The following is a 25,011-nucleotide window of genomic DNA, read 5'->3' as shown; positions in this document are numbered from 1 at the left end:
CCCCGCCCCGCCCCTCCCCTCGCGGGCGGGGACGCCGCACTGCGCAGGCGCCAACTCCCCCCCCTCCTGCCCACTGCCCCCCCACTCCGGCGCCAAGCCCCGGCTGGAGGGGAGGGGGCGCGCGGTCAGGGGCGGCGCATGCGCGCTGCGAGCTTCGCGCCTCTTGAGGGGGGCGGCACTGGGGTGTCTCGCGCCGCACCTGAGGGGCAGGTGGGAACGGGGTCTGGGGGCTTCACCCTGCGCTAGCCCGACGGGACAGAATTACGTTAATTGCGTTAATTACAGCCTTCCATAGGAGCGAGGAGTAAATGGAGGCGGTTGTAGGGAATGGCTTTGTCTCCTCAGATTACAAGAGCTGTGTGAACGCAAACTTCCAGGCTTGTAGCTCCTTCCCAAAGGCCGACGTTTGTGGCTCATGGCTGTGAGGGACGTCTGGTTGTTGTGAATACCGAGTGGCTGCAGTTCATAAACTCAAATTACAGCGTTGGCGCTTTGGTGGGAGGTGTAGCACGGTCTGTATTTACGGGCATTGGCTGGAAAGCACTATGAGCACAGCAACTAAGAAAATGTGCTGATGGGACACATCCCTGTGAAAGCTTCCCCGTCAGGAGTTCTGTTTAGCTCAGACCATGGTGTAAAGCCTCTCTCCCACCAGCAATTCAGCTGTTTTATCAAAAGAAACACTTTGGTAAAAGATTGCATCACAGCCTCTCCCCTGAGGTACATTCCTTCCTCGAATTCATAGTGCTGCAGATCAGTGAGGACAAGTATAATTTACAGTCCCCTTGTTATCATGGGTGAAATTTAATTTTTAATATTGTAAATCAAAGTAAATGACATCTAGATTTCATTAGAGTTCCCTTTAAAATTGAGATGATGTTTGCTTCCAGATGTTACAACATAGTTTGATTTACTTTGTGAGGAAAACATTCCTATTTATCTATTTATGAAACCGGTCTTTTATTTAGATGCCCTTCCCAATCCATTTCTCTCAGTCTGCCCCTCCTTAGCTGGCAGGGATTCCCTTGGGAGGTTGCTGCACGGACATGGTTTGCTTGTTTGACATTAAACAGCTCCTTTACACTTCAGTAATATTTCCGATTTGGGGTTGAAACGATATGACCAGTGCCATTCACGTAGGTTTTTCTGATCCATGACATGTTCCAAAAACTGTTGTTCTATGTTTCTGCTTTTGGAATGAATCTCAAGGGTTATTGGGGCCAGCAGGACTAGAAGTGATTGTCCTTTTTACATGACACTGGTGAGACCACAGCTCGAGTGCTGTGTTCAGCAGACCCTCACTATGAGGAGGACACTGAGGTGCTGGAATGCATTCAGACAAACAACGAAGGGTCTAGATGACAAGATGTATGAGGAGCAGCTGAGAGAAGTGGGGTTGTTTAGACTGGAGGAGGCTGAGGGGAGACTCCATTGCTCCACAGCCACCTCAAAGGAGGTTGTAGCAAAGTAGGGGGCAGTCTCTTTTCTCAGGTTACAAGTACTAGGGTGCCAGGAAACGGCCTCAAGTTGTGCCAGGGGAGTTTTAGATTGTGTATTAGGAAGAATTTGTGGAGAGGATGAGGCATTGGACCGGACTGCCCAGTGAAGTGGTGGAGTCACCATCCCTAGGGTTAATTAAGAGTTGTGTGGATGTGGGGCTTAGGATCATGGTTTGGTTGTGGACTTGGTGGTGTCAGGTTGATGGTTGGATTTGATGACCTTAAGGATCCTTTCCAACCTAAATGAGTCTATGATTCCAATGACAGCATTACTTCTGTATTAGGGAATGTGAAAAATGTCTGTAATTGTTTTGTGCAATGTATTTCTCACAGCCCGCAAAGTTCTGCTTTCTGTTTTCTAGCAGGAAACAAAATGTGGTTCATTCAGCTCAATGAATTAATGAGCAAGCTGCTAAATGACAATGCATATACCTAATATCTAGTTCAGGAACTTAAAAGGACACTGCAAAATAAAATAAAATAAAAAGAATAATAGTGCAGCACTATATCCTGTAATGTGTGCAAGAGCATTCCAACTGTCTGTTAGGAAAACTTTCTCAGTGTAGTTATGCAGTGGATTAGATTGCCCAAGAGGATTACAGAATCTCCATAATTGGAGGCTTCTAACAAAGAGCAGACAAATGCCTCTCTCGGGAGCAGGGCAGGTACAGCCGATCCTGTCTCAGACCGATAGCTATATGCTGCAGGGCTTCTGAGCAGCAGCTACCTCAGGGCAACCTGCTCAAAGCCCCAGGAAGCAATACAAGTGCTGCCTGGAAAATGAAAAGCCACCTGCTTAGGAGTGGACTCTGCAGCGATTTGCAAGGAACATCCACAGTTAGGCACTCCTGTGTTGTTCCCCACCCTGAAGTTTTAATTCTTTCTTGTTACAGAGAAGCAGTTACTGTAAATAGCTACCAGGTGAATTTGCTCAAGCCTGTGCCCTGAGATTCAGCTTATGCTAGTAGCTGTGCTGCTCACCCAGGGTCTTCAGATGGCAGAAAGGAGCTAGGAGCAGCTGAGAAGCACCCACCTGGTAATCAGTGAAGAGCTTAATGCAGCACTAGCATGGCTGTGTAAACAAAGACCCTGGTAAGGAGCCAGCACTAGGGGTAGGATGCAACACCTTCCAGGCTCGCTCAGGGGTATCCTGGTAATATTCAGTGTGGTAGAACTACAGAAATAGGCTTTCTAATTGAGTGAGGGTCATTTTGCAGAACAATTCCACGTTGAAGCTATGTGAAAACTGTTTTGAAATTATATTACACAGATACACCATGGGCAAGAAGTATTAGTAATACTCTCTGAGTTTCCCCTTCTTTTCCCAATTTAGGGGTGGGCATGATGCATTTTTTCTTGACTTGCATCTCATTTCAGTGTAGCTTTAGCAACTTTTTTTTTTCTCTAATTTGGATATTGCATTTGAGACATGACCTTGTGATCCCAACTGGATGAGAATCAGTTTATGAACTTTCAATCAGATATTTATTTTAGAGGGGTTTGTATTTCATACTAAATTTGGACTTTATTAAAACATAAATGTACTTTAATTACACTAATTATTTTAATAACATTTTATTTAAATAAAGCACAGAGAGAACTTGATTTAAATAACGGATTCAATTTCCACATTGGTTACTACCAAACGCTAATTTAACGTAACATTTAAAGAACCAGAGGCTGAAGCTGATTTCTTAGCAAATATGTAACTACAGCTAACATGCTCTGCACAAAGATGTAAAGTGATGGGGTTTGAGACTGGCTGCATTTTGAGGGAGTACTCCTACAAAAGGATTGATACAGACCTGATAACGTACCATTTTGCCCCACTACTTCCTCCCTTCCACACAAGCTGTTTGTGTATGTCATAATTGCTTTAGTTTAATTCAGCAAGAACCCTGTACTAACCTGTAGCTTTTACTTAAGTAAGACAGCTTTTACCCTGTAAAACATAAAATAGCTTTCATTTTGAAACACCAGTGGTAATTTCCTTACCTCTAGCAAACTCAATCAAATGCAATTGACACATTCAGTTTAATGTAGGCCCAGTTTTTAATTAAATAAGACCCAAAGAACCTGACAAACATAGATACAGGAGATTTTATTTAACATTGTGTACAAAGAAAGGCTACAAATGCCTTAGACTTTTTTCCCCCAAATACAGTTTTTGTGTCCCTTTCTCTTACCACTTATCTCAGAATATTAAAAAAAAAAATAAATCCTGAATTACTATTTTTTTCCCCTTTTTTTCCCCCTTCCTTTTTTCCTCTCTTTGGGCCTAAACTGAAAGATGTTTAGCAGTACAGTTTCAACACCTTTCTGGATTAAGCTATTAGGATTAGGTTTTCTTTTCAAAAACGGAGCACTATGATACTGAAGCACTGACAACAGCAGTATAAAATGTCAAAAACAGACTCTGTAACGTGGTAGAGTTAAAACAATGCCAACAATATTAACTCTGAAGAAATCCAAAATTATCCAAACAATAACAAGTTGCTTTTCTTCTACACCTGATAATTTAGCACTAATTATATAATTTAATTGTATTTATATTTAAATAAATAGTCTTATTATCTCCTTTCATTGGAATTCTTCATGGATTATAAACACTTGTAATACTAGAGATAAGAACAAACTACACAACCTACATAGGCAAGAGAAGGCTTAGTTTTATGTTTTTTTGCTAGACAGACACAGAAAGGACGACATTTCACAGTGTCCTGCTGTGAGCTCGTACTTAAATTCACCATTTCATTGTGGTGTTCTCAGTCATCCAACAGGAAGATTCCTTTCCCTCTTTTTGCTGCCTTGGATAGTTCATTACCACTTTTAGTACTGATATCCCACCTTTTGAAAGATCTGTTCCTGCACAGGTAAGTTTTATCCAGGATTCCAAATTACTTAGCAATTCTACAAGTTTTTGCATGTTACTCTGAAGCCTGATGTAAGATTTCTCCTAGGCTGTGAGAAGCAGTAAAGAAGAGACCAGGGAGTGAATACATTGGAAGAGGCTGTTGTGAAGCAATGTTCTTCTGCTATGGCAGCATTTACATCGCATTACTAGCATATGGGAGAGTTTTAAGGTATACATCAGTTTTCAGCAACTTCTGTGATTCCTAAGGTTAGCGTAATCCCAATTTCTCCCAAAATGGGACTAAAATGGAGGAAATTTGAGCTTGTCTATGTAGATTGGGTTTTGATAATTCAATTAGGCACTATAAAGAAGGAACTGGATGAGTCTTATCCCATAATTGCCTTCTGGGCCTCACTCAAACTGCCCCAGGGGAGACACGAGCCTCTAAGGACCAAGGCCGTCTGCTCACTGGTGGGCTCCACCCATTGCGACACTCCTTTTGGGTTATCTGCGGGAAGCTGCTATATTCTCTTCCATACATTCACGGTGGCATAAACTGGTCTTGTAACATAAATCATTTTGCAGATTAGAGAAATGATTAATCTGTAGAATGCCTTGGAATCTCAGAACATCTTACCACCGGGGAAAGAGATTGCAATTATTACGCAAACAAAAGTTCTTGTGGAAAATCCGAAAATAATTCTCCATTCTGATGAATAATTTTGACAAGATGATTTGAGCATGATTGCAGTTACAACCAAGCAGTAAAGCAAACACTTCTGCTAGGCTTGGGCACTCTGTAATCATATTAATTGAACAGGTGGAAAGAATAGAATCTTATTTATACTTGCAAAACAGGCCTGCACAAGCCCAGAGCTTTAGCAGTACTTGGTACATTCTGAACCAGAAGACTGGAAATATTTTAGTTTCCGTAAGGAATAGCCCTGCTATAAACTGAACCTCCCGCTGCGGTGGCTGTTTCTACAGAATAGAAGACATGGTTGCTGTTGGAAAAGGAGGGGGTCTTTCCTACTGAAAAGTGAAATCTGACAGTAGAAAGTAAGTGACAAGACAAGTATTTACATGGGTCACCTGCATGCTTTTACAGTTGTCTCCTCCAATTCTGCTATAACGTGGAAACACAAGGAGAATCAACAGTGGCGACAAACTAAGCCATTTAATAATTTTCTAATTCTTGGCAGTAGCATTTATGTATTTGCTTCACCTAGAAGGCCTAAGTCGAGCGAAGGAGAATCAAGATAACACATACGCTCTTGTTTGCTTTGGTCCTTCTGTTTCAACCACTTTATCACTATAGTATGTTGCGGTATTCTAGCCTTGCAGCCCAGAAGCAGAGTTTAGCTTAAACTATAGTATAACTTCCTGGTTTTGTTAGCATTTTCCTTTGCAGTGGTGTTTCACCTTTGCTAATACATGGACTCTATTGCTCCTCCCTATCTATTTCCACAGGGGAAAAAAATGCAGAGAGCAGGTGATAAGCTTTGCTTTCTTAGCACTGAACTGTGAATTTTCAGTAGCAATAAAGGGATTGCAGCACGTCAGAACTGGGAGGCCACAGTGGCTGAATTCCTAGCGTTCCTATATTAATGTTTATTTACTGGCAAGATAGTCTTTGCTCACAGTTATCTGGGGCACAGGCCTTCTTCTGTAACTTGAAAGGAGAATTTGTGCTCTATACAGTTCCAGACGATGTAATCCGAGTGATTCCTAATTATATTTTTTTTCCAGTTGTGCTTCGTTTAGAGCTTCTGTTGATTTTAAGGATGATGCATGTACTTAATTCTGAACATTCATTTCATTCTAGTTCAGAATGGAGAATTGCTAATACTCATTTGAAAGCTCCAGCATCTCAGTTGCACATACCCTACGTTAAAGGGAGCGGACAGTATCAGATTTATTTTTCAGACTACAGTACTATCAGAATGTTAGCAAAGCTTACAAAGAAAAACATACCTGGACTACAAATTTTAAAGGGAGTGAACAAGTTTCTGACTTACTAACTACACCAAAAATTTGATTTGTCTGATCATATCTACTTGTCTTTTCAGATTTTTCTTCGAATGAAGCAAATCCCTTAAATCTAGCATGAATGTATGAATCTTCTGTTACTGTAAGTCCCTGCATTCTTGAAATAAAGTCAAAAGGGACTGGGTAGAGGCCGTTCTTACAAGATTTTCCATTTCTTCCTAAAATTTTTGTAATAACAATGCCACATTGTACAATATTGCCTCAGTAGATCAACAAGCACTGAAACAAAAGGAAGGATTAACAAGTGAGGAATCAGAGAGGGTTGGTTTGTTGTTTTTTCCCATCATATTTTAAGTATCTTTAAAAGCCACGTTGGTCAATTTACATTTTATACATATTTGAAAGAATGGCACATTAAGATAAAGAACACGTTGTCATGCCTTCCAGTGTTACAGGGGTGACAAGCAAATTTGGAAATCCATGTATGCTTTACAGAACAGTACATTTGTTTAAATAAACTCATAGAAAACTAACAAACAACTGTAAAACACATTTTAAAACAGGTAAAATGAATGAACTGTAAAAATACTGCATCTCCCATAAACATACTTTGTGGTTCCACCACCTAGTGGCCAACAAAAAATGTTGCAGTTTTGCTTCATATGGTTCACGCTGATTGCCTTCGATTAGCAAGTGAAAGTCACAATCAAGGCAGGCAGTGGGCATCAGCAAATATAGTGAATGCACTGCTGTATTTCGCCCTTAGCTGATACATTAAAAAATAGCAGCATTAAAATACAGCCTGAAATAGCTTAGCTACTACCTCAACTTGTTAAAATTGTGCAAGAATAAAGAACACCAGCAGCATTTTAATGGATGTGTTTCGATTTGGTTTCAGACACTTTCCTCCCATAAAAAGCACACACAACACACAAAGCTGAGACTGACCTAGTAATTGTTATTTCTTGACCATCTTTAAAACTCTTTCCCTTAGTTTTTTTTTTGTTTGTTTTGTTTTGTTTTTTAAATTTAAAAACCTTTTCAGTGTTAAAAAAATCCCATGAGAGCTTTAAAAGTTTTTAAATGCCAGGAAATGGATGCTTACTCCTCTCCTTAAACTGGAGATACACAGACTATCCTAATCACCTGAAAATTTTTGGTTGAAAGTTTTAATGTTTCACATTGACGTAGCTGAAAGCTACATTTTTAGAAAGGTCTCTCCAATACACTAGAATCAGAGCGAATATAAACTTCCAGTGCACATTTAAAGGGTAATGTTTTGCTAGTTTGCTCATATGTTATATTGTACCTTTTAATGCAGAAAAAGGAAGAGTTAGGTTTTCTGACACAACTCAGAAGTGAATACATAAGCATAGAAATCAGAAGGCCTTCTCTAAAGCCAAGTGTTGCAAGTCCCTTTATGTTTAAATATGATAAGGCTTATTAAAAACACAACAAAGTTCAAAAAAAAAAAAAAGCACACCCACAACATCCCTGGGAAAAGGAAAGTCTTTTGGAGATTCTTGATTTCTGAAAACGTAAGTCTATTTAAAAGAGCTTGGTTGCAAAATTAAAGGAAATTCAAGAAATCAATTCTCGTATTTCAAATCAGTCCACGATTCCATCATTAGCAGTAAGATGTGCTATCTTTTCCAGCCCAAAATTACCAGCTTTGGGGAAAACATATTCATACTTAACAGAAATAATTAATGGGTTAAGTTAAATTAACTTTTTTTTCCCTGATCCACATGCCTGCATGTTAGATAATGTTACATTAGAACTGAGCATTGCAATGAGAGACTAAAAGCAACAACCTGTAACAGTAACCAAAGCAAAAGCTATTTTCTCATGGTTACATACTATAGGTCAGTAATTTAATATTAAAATTAACTTCCTATATAAATAAAAATTAAAAAGTTGGGCAAAAGTAAATTGGCACAGTCATTATGGTATTGCTTTCCAGTTTCAACACTGCAAAGAGCAGCCAAAAATTCTAAACACCAAAAGGAAAAGGCTATCACCCAACCACCTGGTGTAGTTTGTTGTTTTTTGTTTTGTTTGTGTTTTTTAATTTTTATTTTTATCTTTTCTTTTTAATGAAGTTAACAACAGTGCTGCTGTGTCAAATATACCAAACAACAGCTTGGAATGGGTAGGTATGCAGCTAGCAATCAAAGGATTGTTACAGAACTGCTATGGAAAAATGAGAACAAATACATAAAACCCAAACCACTGAGCATGGTTTCCTGGTCTGCATGACTTTTCTTAAGTCAAAAATTTGCAAGATTGTGACTAATTTTTACCTTCAAAAAGGCAAAAAGAAATTAAATATAAAAAATTTAAGCCTTCAAGTTTCCTTGCCTTCATTCCCTCCCCCAAAAAGCACCTCCTACTATAAACATTTTTTCTGTTTTCTGGGTTCAGAAGTTGGAATGTAGTGGAAATACATACAATAGAGAAGGAATTTCTAGTTGTACATTACATTACGAAGCAGTTTGCTCCCAGACCTAAGAAGGGATACTAAGCAATATTAAATTCCTATAAGGATCCTTACAAAGCATGCAAAATGTTGATATACTCACAAAATTGGAATTTCTATTTGTTCCTTTTTGAATTTGCAACTTCACAGTACAATAGTTTCTAATATTATGCAGCAGTCAGAATTACATTGACTACAAAACCATTTCCCTTCCATTATTTTTTTCTTTCCATTTGTTTGAAAGACTCTTTTGTGTTTTTTTTATTATTATATTGTTGTTGTTTTTGTTTGTTTTGGGTTTTGTTTTTCTAATTGAGAGATTGCAGATTACTCATCATCAGAAAACGTGAAATTCAGCATAACGAGGGTTGCTTTCTTCATGGTATTTCCACTCAAATGATGTTGACAACCTAACTATACCAATTACTTCTTTCAAAATCCGTCCCTCCCTCCTTCTTCCCTTGCTGATTCCTTCCTTCATCTTTGAGCTGCACTTTTCTTCTTGCCAGGATGATGGATGGTTGCCGCTAACTGGATGCTGCATAACCGGGTAGGAAGTAAAGGGGGCTGGAGTACTTTATGAAAATGGAATAATTCCCACCTCCCCCAAGATGTTTGGCACAACTGTTTCATAGCCAGAATACTTTGCTCTGGATTAAGCAATTAGATTATGCTTTCAATTCCCTAGACAAATACTGCTGCCCTTTACGCCTATGTAACCCCCGTGGCTTTGACCAAGTTAGGCAGGAAAACACAAACCTAGTATTTAGCTAGACCTTTTGTACTGCTGTATGTAGTTCCACAGAAATTTCTTCCCTGCTCTTATTTAAAACAAGGTTGAAGTTTCTGAAGAATACACATGCATGCTACTGGCTAGGTTGTCCATAAAGTACATTCTGACATATTTTATCAAAGTATTTATATCTATCAGAAAAAGACTCTTGTAGAAGCAATGTACAAAGCCTCCAAAAATTCAAGTATCAAAAGAAACAAACAAAAAGCTGTTATGACAGAAGTTTGGAGTAAGCAGCCAGCCAACCTGATAGCCACTAATAATTTGTTTTGTCCAGAAATGCTTCAATTATTTTTGCAATGATAACATCATTTCTTTGGAGTGTTGGAAATTAACAGCCTTCCCAATTAATTTTCATTAAGTTTGGCAGGGTCTAAGGAATTCAGCAATCCTCTCTGGATAGTATTGCTCCTGCTTTTATATGCAAACAAACAACACAATCACAAAGCACTGACTCAAATCCTCCCTGCCTTTCTTTAATTTGCTGTATTTATTTATACTGTAACTTTGTTGGGTCTGGGTCCCTTAACCCACCCCCCAACCAAACATCTGAAGTGCAACATAGGCAAGAGCAGGGCATCTCCTTCCCTAGAGTTTGTATAAACATTTGCAGGGGAGGGGGTGGGCAAGACAAAAAAGAAAAAGTTCTAGTTGTATGCAAAACTGTTCCATTTCTTTAGAACCCTGTTCAAATCAAGACTTGAATTTCTGAGGAGGTAATCTTAGATCCCAGACCCTTCCCTTCTCTCCTCTTCTTGCAAAGCAATGCTATTTTTTTGGCCTAGAACAGTACTTTAAAAACAGCAGTTATTAAAGACACAGTTGTGATAGATCTTTTAACTCCCCCTCACCCAAAAAAGGGTATCCTATCAAGTGGTCCAGTAGAAATCTTGAAGTTTCTTTATGATAAATCCATAAAATGAGGAATACCTTCTGTCACATTCCCAACAAGAATAACAGCCACACTCTGTGGTGCATTTGTTCAAGTGTCTATTGCTCCTTCTAGTGGAGATTCCGCACAGCTCTATCTCCAGTTCAATTCTTTCTGGTTCTACTGATCAAAAGTAGAGATTTTTCTCCTTTCTCTTCAGCTTGTCTCTGGTTAACAAACAACAGAAGCACTGAGGGCCATAATTCCCCAGGACAGGAACTGGCCAGAAATGTCTGAAGAAACACCAGTCTTCTTTTTCTCCGGAGAGGCAGATTATGCCAAGAGCAGTTTTTTGAGTCCTGTTGGTATCACAGGCGTTTATACCTCTGTGGAAAAGAGAATGCTTTGTCTCTTGCTGTCTGGGGTAGGGATGGTCTCTAGCTGCAGGAAGTACAGAAGGACTTGAACCTGAAAAGAGAATGAAAAAGGTAAAAATAAAACCCTTTTAACTCATTCTCATCCTGGCTATTTTGGATTTGCTATCACTCAATAAAGAAAGTACAAAACTTGCTGATGAGCTAACAGCTCTGTGCTCCAATTCTCTGCACTGCCTTCAGAAGCAGCAAGGGCCAAAGCTGAATCTATCAAGGATGTTTTTTTTGTGTATCAGTGAAGATGGCTTATGTGTTGAGGAGCATTGTGGAAAAAAACAGACCATCCCTTTATCCTAGGCTAGAAATACAGCACTGTGAGACAGTTCTCAAAAATCTTACTATGCGCTAACAAAGAATGCAGGATGTGTGTGTTGTGACATTTTTTCACGTAAAGCTCTATTAGTACAGATGCAAACTGAACTGCCTGAAAAAACACAGTTCTATAAACAGTCTAAAATGTCTGTGTTGAGGTGAAAGTTGTTTATGAAAAAACTTCATTGAAACACAAAAGACAGCTGAACTACGCCTTGCTAGAGGACTGCAGTTTCCCAGCTACTGTCTTCAAAATATTCAATAGCACATTTAGCATTTTACCTGGGACATGACTTCTAGTGACCAACTATCAGTCATTGTTATAGGCTGGGTTGGGTTAGCAGGAATTTTACTGTCCTTCTCTGAAGGTCTGAGCAGTGTTGGTCCAAAGACAGTTGCAAGATTATGCAGGGACATCTTGTTGATACTTTCCCTCTCAGCAACCCTAGGAGAAGAAAAAACAGGCAAGGTGGATCTTCATAAATATCTAACTTTGGAAGTGTTCTTAAGTACAAAAACATATTTATTCCGTTTGTAAAAATTTTTGGTATAGACATTGAAGCAAGCACTCTCTCTGTATGCCCCCAAATTAACTGTATGCATAAGCATTTCTTTGATCTGACAGCCAGTCTTAGGCACTCTACAGACACAGCTTACTTGGGAAAGAGACTGCTGCTTATTGTCTGGTCAGACAAAAATGGGATAGGAATAAAGGAATGTTTTTCATGCCAGTTTTGTAAGTGAGCAACTGAGGCACATAGGGTAAAAAATTTACCTACGGGCACAAAAGTCTACAGCAGAAACAAGTTAAACCCAGATTTCCTGGAATTTAATCCAGAACCTCAGTTACAAGATCGTCTCTCATCTTTGCAGTGACAGTCTCTGGTGTGTACAATACAACGTAAATTAAAATGCTGTGTATATATTAAACACATTTATTTTATTATTATCAAAAGCATGGAAATTTTTTTCACAGTTACAACCAAATTACAAAGACATAGACAAGATCAGAAAGACTAGTCTAAGCAAGGAACTGACAACTCCAGTTAGCAGAAGGACAAAACTGGAATTGTAAAGACATACCATGTTAGATTGCGACACCTTTTGAGACAGGAGTCACAAGTCCTTAAACACAGACAAAGCTTCCCAGTTTACACTAAAACCTTTCCAGATGTAGGTGCACTTTTGTGGAGATATTGCGGCAGGAATTTGCATTTGCACTAGATAAGCCCTGAGACTTTTTTATTACCCCTTTCCTTCAGTTCTAATCTTTCTGGTTTCAGTGAGAATGGAATTCAAGATTTAGTGCTTCACTAAATGAGCATGAGACAATAGTTACCTGATGAGCATTCATAGCAAATCTGCAAATGCTTCTTTAATTTGCCTGATTCAGTGCATGTTCAAGGAACAGGCTCCACTTTCCAAAATAAGGTTGTTTTATGCATTAAATAGGTATTTAAAGGATCCAAATATTACCTTTTTAAATGGTCCAAAAGGAAAAGGAATGTCACAAGGTTGGGTTCTGGAAGTGATAACAATAGATTCAACATGCAGCTTTCCTTTGCAACAGGATCTGAAAGTGCTACAAGACAGAAAATAATAAAACATCACCGTAGGCAGTGAATGAGAATTTGACTGACTGCATAATTTACCAAACCAACAGATATGGATGGTCCTGAATAGACTGTACTTGCATCACGGGTTGGAAGGTCAGAGTTGCACTGGATCTTTTCCTTTTATTTCTTAGAGGGGTAGAAAGAGAATCCTTTTCCCTCAAGCACTTCAAATACTTTCAGACATTTCATTAGGATCTTTTCATTAGGATGTTTTCCCCTGCATTAATATATTGCAAGGTATATCCCCTCCAAAAAGGACTTCCCTGGAAGACCGAATGAGGAAAAACCAATACGCACAACCTCAACAAGTAGGCTGTCATTCTATTCTTAACCCACCCTTCAGAAACCTGGACATTTTTGACTTATAAAAAAGCATGGTGATTGCCCATCATCAAACTTGGTGCAAGACATCATTCCAGAGCTCATTTCTGAGCTCCATTTCATTTCCCTTACAGCTTGTTCCAGGCTTCTGTCCAACATTATCAATATGTTTTTTGTACTGCTTCAGGAGCAGCCTGCTACAGGAGAGTGTCTTTAACACAGATGCTGGTTATCAAAGGTTATTTCTGCTACTACCTACCAATGCCCTCTGCAAAGTTGGGGTACAGTTCATCAGTAAAGAGTGGTTCAGGTAGTTCTCGGAAATACAGTTTCAACGTGCCTGCAATGGCATTAACATCCATCTCGCTCATCATCACTGACACATCCTTGTTATCTGAAAGAGGGAAGAGGGGAAGTAGGGTAAATAAACTGCTGGCCTTGCATTCATTCTTTTGCTTGCTTTGACTCTCTTTGTTTATCCATTGTCTTTGCCCAAACAGCTGAGATTTTTCCTGTTTACATTTCTCCAGATTAAATGAGCTAACTTCTGATAACTGAGAAGTGCTGCACAAATGACTGCAAACAATTTCCAGCTTAAAGTTAACTAGAGGGAAGTTCACACTACCCAGGGTTAGTTATGCTGCGCCAGCAATGGGCCTGATCTGGAACAGGCTCTGCATGACTGTATTTATATGCACTTCAACTTCTTGTTAATGACCACAGTTGTTATTCCAATTCCCTGCCTCAAGCAGCTTAGAATAAGAGACTCTTAGGCTAACTCCCCACTGAGTGTAGCTAAAGAACACAGGCAATTCAGGGCTTGCATTTCAGTTCTGATGCTATTAAGAACAACAAAACCACCTCCTTTGCCAAAAACAAACAGATCAACCAGCAGAGCCAGTGCTGGTTTAATGAAGGTTAGTGCAAAACAGCATTTAATGTAAATGCACATAAGTTGTTTTTCAAAATATGAAACACCCTTACTTTACTTGCACTACTGAGGATTCATAAATCAATGTTTTTAGTAGCTTAGGGAGATTGAAACGAAAATACAGGAATGAAGAAATTTCACAAACAAACAAACAACAACAATGAACAAAGTGCAGAAAGGGTGAAATCAGGCACCAGGCCTAGACCTCATGACCATTTGCATCAAAACAGAGCTCAGTGGTCCTTAGATCACCACGTGGGGACTGGAAGTAAGGCAGAAATTTCACTTTTTGTACCACAGCAATCTGGAGGTGTTTCATCTGCCTGGTTTTGGATGCCTTTTGGGACACACATGTCATTCCTTTAAATGCAGAGCACTAAGGAGCACTTTTCTGCACAAGATCAAGGAAGGTTTTACAAATGCTGGTATCTGATTTTACAGTCTGCACACATCAACCTAGCCACAGAGTCAAGAAAAAAAAAATAAAATCAAGAGCCCTGACCTTACATCTTCAATTTGGTAAACACCCTGTTCTTCCCAGCCAAGCCTTGATTTTTTTAATATTATTTTTTTCTGGCCTCCTTTCACAAAACATTCTCAAACAATTTCAAGTACTTCTATTAATTTGGAGACCTCGCAGCAATAAGGAAAATTACAGCTTCTGATTGCTGCTGCTTCCCCTGAGGAAGGTATCTGCCATTTACAAAGCCTTGGCAAGGCATGCAAACCCACCACGTCATGTCTGCTGGGAGGAATAACAAATGTGTTATTTGGTATGAGGATCCATCCCGTTGTATGTCTTGGGTCATATCTGTAGCTGAAGAATATTAATAAAACATGTAGCCAGGGTTAAAATGATTCTCTGTGAGAGAAAATCTCTACCTCTTAGTGCTTCTTGGGGAACAGAAGATTTAAAATAGCACAGCCATCTGACATGGAGCTCATGCATGTTCTCACAGCACAAAGGAAAACATCAGACGCAAATACTTACTGACATCAAAGGCAGCTTTCAGAGCCTGGATATCGGTTGCAACCCCAGAGACACGGTAGATGCCCACCTCCTCCATCCCACGTCGCTCTATCTCCTCCACACACTGGCGCACTATGTAAGGCACCTTTGATCTCTCTCTCCTTAAGAAAGCCAGATAGAAGAGTTCAGTACAGCCCATGCCCTCAATTCCTGTTACCTCAGCCAGCCAAGCTGGCTGAAATCACCCTGAAATCACCCATCACTTTGCTGTGCAGACCTCTTCTGAACAACAGGGTGAGAGAAAGTCTGAGCAGGTAATCAAAACTGAGCTGAAAAACTCCTTTTAAACTCCCTGGCTACATAGCAACACTGGTGCTTTCAGATTAATGCAGTTCCAGAGGGAGGAAATACCACACTTCCCAAACTATTTGATGGAACAAACAGGTTTCTTCTGGCAAACAATTCATGACAAAAGATCAGGGGTTAAAACAATACAACAGGATCCAAAGAACTTGAACATTTCCGATTATGGAAAGGAAATATCACTGTTTAGTGGCTCTGGAAATTTGTGACCAAGTCAGCTAACTACTGACTAAAAGGGCAAGGGGCATTTCCAGAACTCAGAAAAGTGATATGCTGAAAGCAAACAACCCTGGGTTTCCAAGCCTGTGCGCATGTTGTTTTTTGACCCATGCAAAAAATGAAGCTCACAAAACGTACGCCATCTCCCTTCTGCAGCAGCAGCCATCTGCACTACTACTCAAGTGAAGCAGACTGTACTGACAAATCCCTCAGTGGGGTAAAGACAGGTGCAACCCGCTGGCTAATTGGCTTTCTAGAAAAGCAATAAGGAGAAATTCAACCCATCAGCTCACTTGGTGACAATAGCGATCTTGACCCCAAAGACCCCTGTCTGTTTCCGTGACGGCATCCTTTTCAGGCTAAACTCTCGACTGGTAAACTTCACGGACAGCTTCACTTCAACCTGAACAAAAGAGAACAGCTGTTACATTTCAAACAACATTTTCTTTTCTTTTTTTTTTTTTTTTTAATTTTTTTTAATGTTGCAATGAACAGCAAAGAAATAAACCACATCAAAGGTGCAGAAGCAGTGCTAACTTCTGCTTTCTGTACTTACCCCATTCATTGAGATGACTGTGCGCTGCCAGTCTTTGTCCTGCAACGCCTGTGGGTCCAGCTGAAAAACATGGAAGTTACCATGAGCTAGGAACAGTTTTCTGAGAAGTCAGCTAGCCTGGAAGGCTTCTGTAAGTGAGCAGTGCTCTACCACTTTCAATGTGTTATTTCATTTCCACAGAAAAAACACACATTCCAAGGTTTCTCAAGTTTTGAGTAACAGGATACTCAGATACCGTGCCATTCTCTAAGCAGGCTGATAACTCATTTGCATGGAAAATCCAGCAACATGTGCAGTATCTGCTCAACAACAAAGGAAAGTTCAGTGAGAAAAATCAATATATGAAAGCTAATAACCTCACATTTCAGAGACAGGAAGACTGCATTTATTGCTGTAGTACATGAATAGACAGCCAAATTTGTCCCATCCCAAAGGGCTAGGAGTCAGAAACGGGGAAGCAAGATTTTTGAAAATAAGGCTGATCTGAAATAGAGGAAAACTATTTGTCTTCCTCTCTCTCAAGGAGCTGCGGGTCCCCATAACTCTGAGGGAATCTCATTTGTTTTCCAATTTCTTTCATAAAAGAGGCTTTGAAACTAATTTTCAAAGTTCAGAAATGGTATCAGAAATTGAGGTATGTACATATACACAGGAAACCCCTTGTCTGTCCATGCATGTGTACTTGTATGCTTTACTTCAGTTTGGGAAGCCTTCTCATAGTTTCAACAATCAAAAAAGTTCATTAAATGTAAGCACCGAAGCATTCAAAGCTGACAAGAAAAGGCTATGACCTTGTGTATCAGTTCTCTTGTACTGAAAAGCAGAACTTTTGTGTAATTTGTTAGTTTAAAAAAGCACAAAAAACATCCACAAACATCTGCTCCAAAAGAGCAACTTGGTTTAAAAACCAACTTTGTCTTTTTCACTAAGTCTAATTCTGTCTGACCTGTCTAGGCTTACAATAGAATTACCACAGGAATGTCAGACAGACACATAGTCAAAAAAAACCCACACCTTACGGTGGACACAAAAAGAGCTCTGTATTAAGCTCTCACATTTTTCGATTCTGTAGTAATTTGTAAGCTTTAGATATTGGGCATTTAAAAAGTTTGAATTCATTCAAACTTCATTCCTCACAGGAACATTCAAAATTCATTCTTCACAGGGCCAGATGCTCTTTGCCCCTTGCGCACAAGCCTGAAGGAAGACAGAAGTCTGCTACACCACAAAAGGGAGACGGTGAAGCTCACGGGCATCACGCATGAAAGAGATCACGGCTGCTGAACAGCATCTCCTGCAAGAGCTGCTCCTCCCACAGTACCATACAAAGTTCCAAATACATGGCAGAAATCAGATGCTGCAGTCTGGTCTCAACTGGGGAAAGTGGACTGCAGTCTTCTAGGGACAGCTGGGGTTGGATGAGTGTGAAATTATTGTACTGAAATAAAAAGCCAGACTTAAGAACTTTATAGCTCTTGGCTAGCAAGCTAATAGCTTCCAAGAAGGACTCTGTTCCACTGAATTCGGAAGACATAACGACCCTACAGTGAGACAAAAAGAAATATAAAGTGATCCATACAGAGACAAGTAACTTTAAACAAACCAAACCTGCCAGGTTCTGACAGTGAAGGAAGCCAGCTGAAACAGAGAAAGTCAGCCCAGGAATCACGGCAAGCTGTCCCACTTTGACCTGCCTGTTATTTTCACTTCACTTTGAGCACAGAGGCAGGAATAACACCTGGCCCTGCTATTGCAAGAATTCCCTAACTAGAAACGTGCTGTGAAGCAAAGCCCTGAGCTCCCGTTTTCAGCCTTGCTTGACCTCCTTGGAGTGGCCAGTTGCAGGCTGGGGAGCAGCTGGCTCAAGTACTCAGATTTAACCCAGCAATTCCAGTGCTGGCTGAAGAGTCCAAACACATCTGATTTTGCTGAAGAGTGGTACTCTGCTCAAGCTATGCTGGCAAAAGAGAGAAAAGAGTTTCCTGCATGGGGGACTGCTATCAGCAACCAGAACCCAGCCAAAGCAAGCAGACTTCAGCGCCTCCTGAGATGGCTTTGGGATCCTTGGCTCTGGAACACCTGAGGCACAGTAAGAGTGGACGGAGGCAGCTGCTCTGGGCTCTGTGTTGGGAATTTACTGTTATCAGCAAGCAAAGACACCAGGGCTATTTCTGCAGCACAGTTCCTCCCTCTTACAAAATCCCATATAAAAGCAGAGTTCTCTGCAGGGCAGAAGTAAAAGTTAAAACAATGGCAGCTCCTGTATATTCTGGGAGAGCTTAGATGCAAGCACGCATCTTTCTTTCGATTCTTCAATAAATGAGCCCGGTGCTGCTGTCAGCTACAGAGATGACACATCCCACCACCCCTGCACCACTTCCCCCAAAAGACAACCAGCAGAGAGAAAAGTTTCTCCCCACTTGCTCACACCACAGAACCCCCAAGAAGCAACAGATGAGCGAGTCAAGCCAACCTTATCTCCACGCACTTTGTTACGGACGTGAGCCCACAGCGGGATGCTGCCAGCACACACATGCCTTCCTGTTGAATTGGACCGGTTCCTGTAGGTGCAATTGTGGCAGAAATTCCTGAAGACCTCTTGTAAGGAATAGTCTGCAACCAATAGCTCCCACATTTTGGGACTGCAGAAAGGTCTCTGAGGCCAACGGGCAGCAGCGCTTAGCTTCAGTGCCTCAGCAAACCCAAATAACAGACTGCTTGCCAAGAGGGTTTGCTTTTAACTCTGGCGGAACAGATCCGCCCCCGCCAGTGTGACTGGCCAAGGTCCCTACAAGTTGGCTAGAATCTAGGCTGTTCTCCCCTGAATTTCCGTGCTGGAAGTTTGGTTCCTTTCAACTACTGCATTCTTTCCCAGAAGCAAGAGGAAACCATTTCTGAAGTGTCTGGTTTCCTATGAAGAGGAACCATGCTCAGTATTCCTGAAAACTTGACCTGCAGCTGCCTAAAAAGTCATCCTGTTAAGCTGCCAAAATGGCCCTGCTGATCATGCAGTCACAGCTAATCCTCCAAGTCAGAAACAGTTTTCTATATGCTTTTAGAAAGGAGTCACCAAGAGTGTTTTATTTGTAGCAGAGACTGCTTAAGATTTCAGGGAAAGGAGGGTTTTGAATATTTGCAAAAAAGTATAAGGAAGATTCCAGCATGGCCTGGGTTATTTAAGTTATCAGGAATTACCAGTTATGGCTAGATTATGAACAGGGAACTCCTACCACTGTGCAAAACAAAAGTAAGCCAATAAGACATTAAAAATATGAGTCAAAGCCCAGCTTTGTCCCCACAGTGAATGTCATATGGCTGCAAAGAGCGAGCAAAAGCAGTGCTCTGGAGCTGAGAGCTCACAGAGAGACACTTCCTTGCTGGGTAACAACTGAGGCTGAGCAAGGACTGCTGCTGCACGTGCTGCTACCCCTTGCTCCCTGATCTCTGCACTCTGTTTCAGGGCCAGAGGGACCCCTGCGCTCCCCTCCTGCTGGCTGACTCTTGGTAGAGAACAGCTTGTTCCGAACGGAGCCAGGTGGGGAGAATGAGCACTGGGCAGGGGGTCTGGCTGACCTGAGACAACCCTGCATAAAGCACTGGCAAGAGCAACAATAAAATATTGTACCTGAGGTGTTTTCTAAGTAACAAAGCCAAGTTAATCGAAACTAATAAAAGAACAAAGCTTGAGTAAGTTCTCAGCAATACTGAGTGAAACAGGAAGATCAGGTCTAACAGTCTGATAAAATCACAGTCAGAAATAACAGAGTCAACAGGAAGCACAGAACGTCATTTACACTTGGAGCAAGCTTTTGGTTCTGCGCCCTACAGATGACCGACCTTCTAAGGCCAGCAAGAGCAGCAGCAGGAAAGGGCTGCTGGAGCAGACAGGTTACAGACCAGACTGGAGACAAAGAGTTAGCGAGCGTGATGCTCCAGCATGCAGAAGGCCAGTGACAAATGGGGTCATGCTGTCTTTTGGCCTGATTTGGAGAGCGGTGACCTGGAAGAAGGAACACCGAGTGGGAGAATGCAGTCTACAGAGTGCCAAAAGGAGGCTGCTCCGAGCGAGCGAGCACACAATGCTCGCTTTACCAGCCCAAAGAGCAGGGAGGCACTGTGAAATGGCTGCCTCTGCATTAATTTGACAGTGAAATTTACTGCACCTCTAAACATTTCCTTCAGTTACTTGGTTTGAGTGACGAAAGGCCCTGTCTCATCTCCACTGAAACCGCAACAGATTGTGTTGTGTTTCTACAACCTAGGCAAATAGGACAGACCTGCTAAGAGCCTCGTGGGCTTGTTCGTGCAGTCCCCACCACAAGCACATGCTGCAAAGGAAAAATACAGACTAGGCTGAGCTCCCCTGGCACCTCCAGTCCTCTTGTGGCCTGTTTTTTGGCATTTGCAGTGGCAAGCTACAGCCCCAAATTCACTAATGAATCAAGCAAATGGCTCTCTGTATCCTGCACAAAACACAATAGAACAAAGTGGCTTGGCACCACAGGGATTTCTGAGTGCAAGGTTCTAGCACTCGTAGCAACTTAGCACTGAATTAAGACAGACAATTAGTGTACAGAAGTCAGCAGAGGCTGAGCGTGCAGAACACAAAGTGATGGGGACCTGGGAAAAAGGCGAACTGAGGACACTGGTCAACAGCAAATGCAAGCCAAACACTAAGCAGGCAGTCTGTGCTCTGCCTTAAGAAACCACCACAGAGAGCTTGCTGATTTTTTTCCCCCAAAAAAAGAGAAAAGATAACACACAGAAAGAGGGAAAAAGAAAAAAAAAGAGCAAAGATGCATCAGTGGAAGTGAAATGCCTGGCAGCAAGAACTGAGGCAACCTTAGTGTGTTTTATGTTATTTACTCGCATTACTTCCTCCCTTTATTAAATCTCCCTGGCAACTTTACACTCCATCAATTTTTAAGTGTAACTGATGTGACATACATGTTGTCAGTCTCATTGCTGCTGGAAACTCCCAGTCCAGCCACAACCCCATTCTTCTCAAAGCTCCCCACTGACATGTTAATCTTTTCTGCCATCACCCTTTAGATATGACCCATTGCCTTCTTCATTTCCACCCAATTTTATTGCTGGAATACTGTTCTGCATGAGCAAACTGTTCAAATGAACTCAAGTGTGTAAAAGGTTTTCTGAGCTGACACTTCAGAGGTACTGCAAGTGACTGTTTTACATGGAAAACAACCTAGATGTCTGCGATTGCCATGTGCGCTGCTATGAGACATCCCAGATAATTAAGCAGATAAGAGTGATTGTTTTGCATGGCAACAGAGGAATGATGGCGCGTTGCTACCACTGAATGACTGATCTAAGCTCATATCCTCTCTGATTTTCCAGCACTGCTGAGAGAGAGAAGGAAACAATTTGTCTCAGCTGATCATGCAGAAATAAAAAAAAAAAAAAGTAACAAAGGAAGCCGCATATCTAGGAGGCACCAACTGGAGGAGATTGATCACAGGATGAAGCATCAGTTTACTCATGCAGTCTGTTCCCAGTGCTGAGGCCAGTTTTGCTGACATATGTGCTCGCCTGGATGCAGAGTCTCAAGACCAAACAAAAGGCTGCCACACTCAAAACATGGCGAGATGCCTGCCACAAGAAGTACAAAATTCAAAGAGCAAAAGGGCCAGCCACCCAAGTACCAAAGATGGATTGCAAGGTAACAACAGAAAGAAAAATAGTTCAAAATGAGAGGCAAACTGATGCGTAAAACTGAACTAAGCCTCATGCTTCCTGCTATAAAATGATACCTGTTTCCTCCCCCTACCCCAAACTCCCCAACAATCTCGGTTTCAGTGTACCCAGCAATGGCACCTTCTCCCTGTATTTCTCTGAAATATAAGAGAAGCCCCCATCCATGAATACACACTAGTGAAACAGCTGCGCATCCAGTGCTGCCATTCCCAGGTCCAACAAGAATTTCACTTCTCTGTGTACCAGAGGTGCTCCCATATTAAAACTTTGTGGTTTTACTTTTGAGGGGAAAAAACTTGCAGATTGGCAAACCTCGACCCTCTTAAATGTGTCTATAAAAACAGGTAAACAAAATATTCCATAGAAAGAAAAAATAGAAGCAATGGGAGATATTAAAATCACTGCCCATTCCTGGAAGCTTCTGACTACACGGACCAATTTTCAGTTTTCCTTCCTCCAGTGCCATTATGTAATGGAGAGATTCAGTAAACGTTTCACAGCCAAAACAGCCCTCATCTCCTTGATGCATTGTCTTCATCTTTGCAGCCCAGAAAACTTGGTGAGTCAGAAATCCCAGAGTAGGAAGTTGCAGATTTACAATAATACATGGCTTAACAATACGTTGCAATTTAGCCAACACAGAAATTTTCCTGTTTTAATAGCAGGAAGATGCAGACATGATTATTGATATTCTCAGAGTTTTTAACTACAGGGAATTTTGGAAAAAACTCGCCCAGCTTCACAGACCTTGCCTTTACGTAGGCTGGACTTTGACTGAATAACAACAGTGACAACAACAAGAAGCCATGGATAAAAACAAAATGGAAAATCCTACCTACACTGGAAATTCTCAATAAAACAAAACTTAATGTAAAAGCGCCTGCGAAAATCCTGAAAGAAAATGAATATAAAACTAATGACAGGAAAAGACGATGACAGCATTAATACCGCTAACTCTAAGTCACAGATTAACTTAAGCATAAAATGCTTTAACACAATGTACACGTTTTGTGCATAGAAATGCCTATTCTCATGGGGAAAAATGTTCAAAAAATTAAGATCTTATACCACTCTATGTAAAACATTTGAAGAATTAACAGGGTCAGTGATTCCAGAGTTCTCTAATGAGAACACACAAATCTCCAGGGCATTTTAGGGCTGAAAACTTGCTTTTTTGTAGTTGCTCAGCTCCACAGAAAATCAGCTTTTGTAAGCAAAAGGGACGTGCTTATCTCTGATTAGCCTGAGAAATGTACATAGAAGTCACCCTATACTTGAAAATGTACATACAAACCAAGACATTATTTCAAACACCCACCATGCATTTGGTGGCAAGGCTCTCCCTGAAAATAGCATGGCAGCTTCAGGGCTGCAAGTAGGGAGGGAAAGGAACAGGCCTCACGAAATTCATTTAGACAATGAACCCTTCTAGAGAAACAGTGAGATATGATCCTGCAAGCCACCCTCAATCAGAGCTGTTTCTGAAATCCCACAAATGACAGCCTATGTGATCATCACTCAAACACTGGAGAAAGCTGAAATACAAGAAGTGGTGAAGAGCTAAAGGTAAATGAAGGAGAACTGGTGATATTTTTCAGTGTGCCAATAAGGAAAAGATATCTGGGCAGGGTCCCTTACAACAGCCAGTCCAGTTTAAAGAATGCATCCTCAGAGCAAATGTTCAAACACTCCCCCTAAAGCTGTGCACAGACAATGCAACAATCTGGAGGAAGAGCAGGAACACATGTCCACCATGACATCCTCTACTGAGGGCCCCGATTTCTCCTGCATGGTGCTTTAGCTCTTTATTACACAGCAGCTCCCTGAGAGCAGCATCCGCTTGCAATCATCTCATTGCCTCCCCTATCATATTGCAAATTTGCCACAGAGACAAAGTGTCCCATGCTGATTCACAGTGGTGGAAAAGTTCAAATAATCCATTTATTTCAGAGGCAGCCTGTTGTCATGGACACTAAACTCTGGACACGGCAGTTATCAGGACAATAAGCCTGTCCTCCAAGGCCTCGCTAGCACATCAATCAAGTTCTAGCACATAGGGAAGATAGCGTTTCTTCAGCATGTTTTACAGAGGGGATACTATATTCATTACTTCCTCTTTTGTCACAAATGGAGTATTCTCAACAGAGCCCAGGGCTCAGTGACCGTGTAGTTACTGTATACTCTGCTAGACATTTTGAATATAACAGAGAAATCAGAGATTCTCTGATTTAATTTTCTTCTGAAAAAGCATCTTTTCTACAAGGATATTGAAGCAGACATGGGGACAAGACAAGAGGGAAAAGGCTGCTGACTTCCCACCTGTGAATCACACTGTATTCCTCACTGTTTGGAGGAAAAAATCTCCATGATTCTCAAAATCAGAAGGCGGAAAAAACCTCTCTGGGGCACTCCAGGACTCAAAAGCCAATTACGATTTGCAGTAAGGATAGCAGGAATGAGTTAAGCACAGTCTTACCTGGATCTGTCCTTTCCCCATTATGCGATCTGTGCTCTCTCCGTCCTCTTTGGTGAGCTTCATTTTGTTGTAGCACTTTTCATAGCACAGAATCCGCAGAGTTTGTGAGCCTTCCAGCTCAATTTCAAACTCCTGCAGGGTACCAGGAAAGGAGAGAGCAATGAATACACCACAGCAGGACACCAGTCTCTTAATAATCAATTGAATCTCTTTAAAACTCATCAGGAAGGAGCACTTAAGGTCTGACAAAAACCTCCTCCCTAATGCAGGCAGTCCAGGATTAAACTGGAATTGTATTTTGTATATACAAGATGGCCAAATCAGAGACTAAGATGCTTGACTCCTTAGCCAGGTTTCACTGAGTTTCAGTAACACATCATTCAAAGAAACAAATTCATCCATGTTCCTTATATTTAATTTTGCTCTCCAGCAGGTTTGCAAGTTGGCAATAAACAGGTACAATGTCTAATTCTTCCTGTTCAGAACAAATAGACAAGAACACCTCCAAAGAAACCTCCTTCTTCAATGTATTTTCACTGATGTCTTAAAAAATAATCATACTTACCTTTTTAAATGATGAAATGCTGGACAATGCAAGACTCAGTTTGTACTG

The 25,011-nt window shown here is 41.1% G+C and overlaps 1 protein-coding gene across 4 annotated transcripts in view; it reads right to left on the bottom strand.

Moving 5' to 3' along the window:
• Positions 1–3,583: 3,583 nt before the first annotated feature.
• BCR (BCR activator of RhoGEF and GTPase) overlaps positions 3,584–25,011 on the bottom strand; it is a 101,191-nt gene continuing 79,763 nt past the window's right edge. For all 4 annotated transcript variants that reach the window (XM_035556607.2, XM_035556608.2, XM_035556610.2 and 1 more), the window contains 8 exons: positions 24,399–24,530; positions 16,208–16,267; positions 15,945–16,054; positions 15,091–15,230; positions 13,428–13,562; positions 12,708–12,813; positions 11,514–11,676; positions 3,584–10,953 (listed from right to left, as the gene is read on the bottom strand). In XM_035556607.2, the coding sequence (XP_035412500.1) occupies positions 10,864–10,953; positions 11,514–11,676; positions 12,708–12,813; positions 13,428–13,562; positions 15,091–15,230; positions 15,945–16,054; positions 16,208–16,267; positions 24,399–24,530 (936 nt within the window). In that variant the 3' untranslated portion in view covers positions 3,584–10,863. The remainder of the gene's footprint in view (positions 10,954–11,513; positions 11,677–12,707; positions 12,814–13,427; positions 13,563–15,090; positions 15,231–15,944; positions 16,055–16,207; positions 16,268–24,398; positions 24,531–25,011) is intronic.

The sequence above is a fragment of the Cygnus atratus genome, chromosome 17 (genome assembly GCF_013377495.2).
Source record: "Cygnus atratus isolate AKBS03 ecotype Queensland, Australia chromosome 17, CAtr_DNAZoo_HiC_assembly, whole genome shotgun sequence".
Taxonomy (NCBI): Eukaryota; Metazoa; Chordata; class Aves; order Anseriformes; family Anatidae; genus Cygnus; species Cygnus atratus.
Note: the sequence above shows the minus strand (reverse complement) of the source record. Positions and strands in the feature narration are given on the sequence as shown.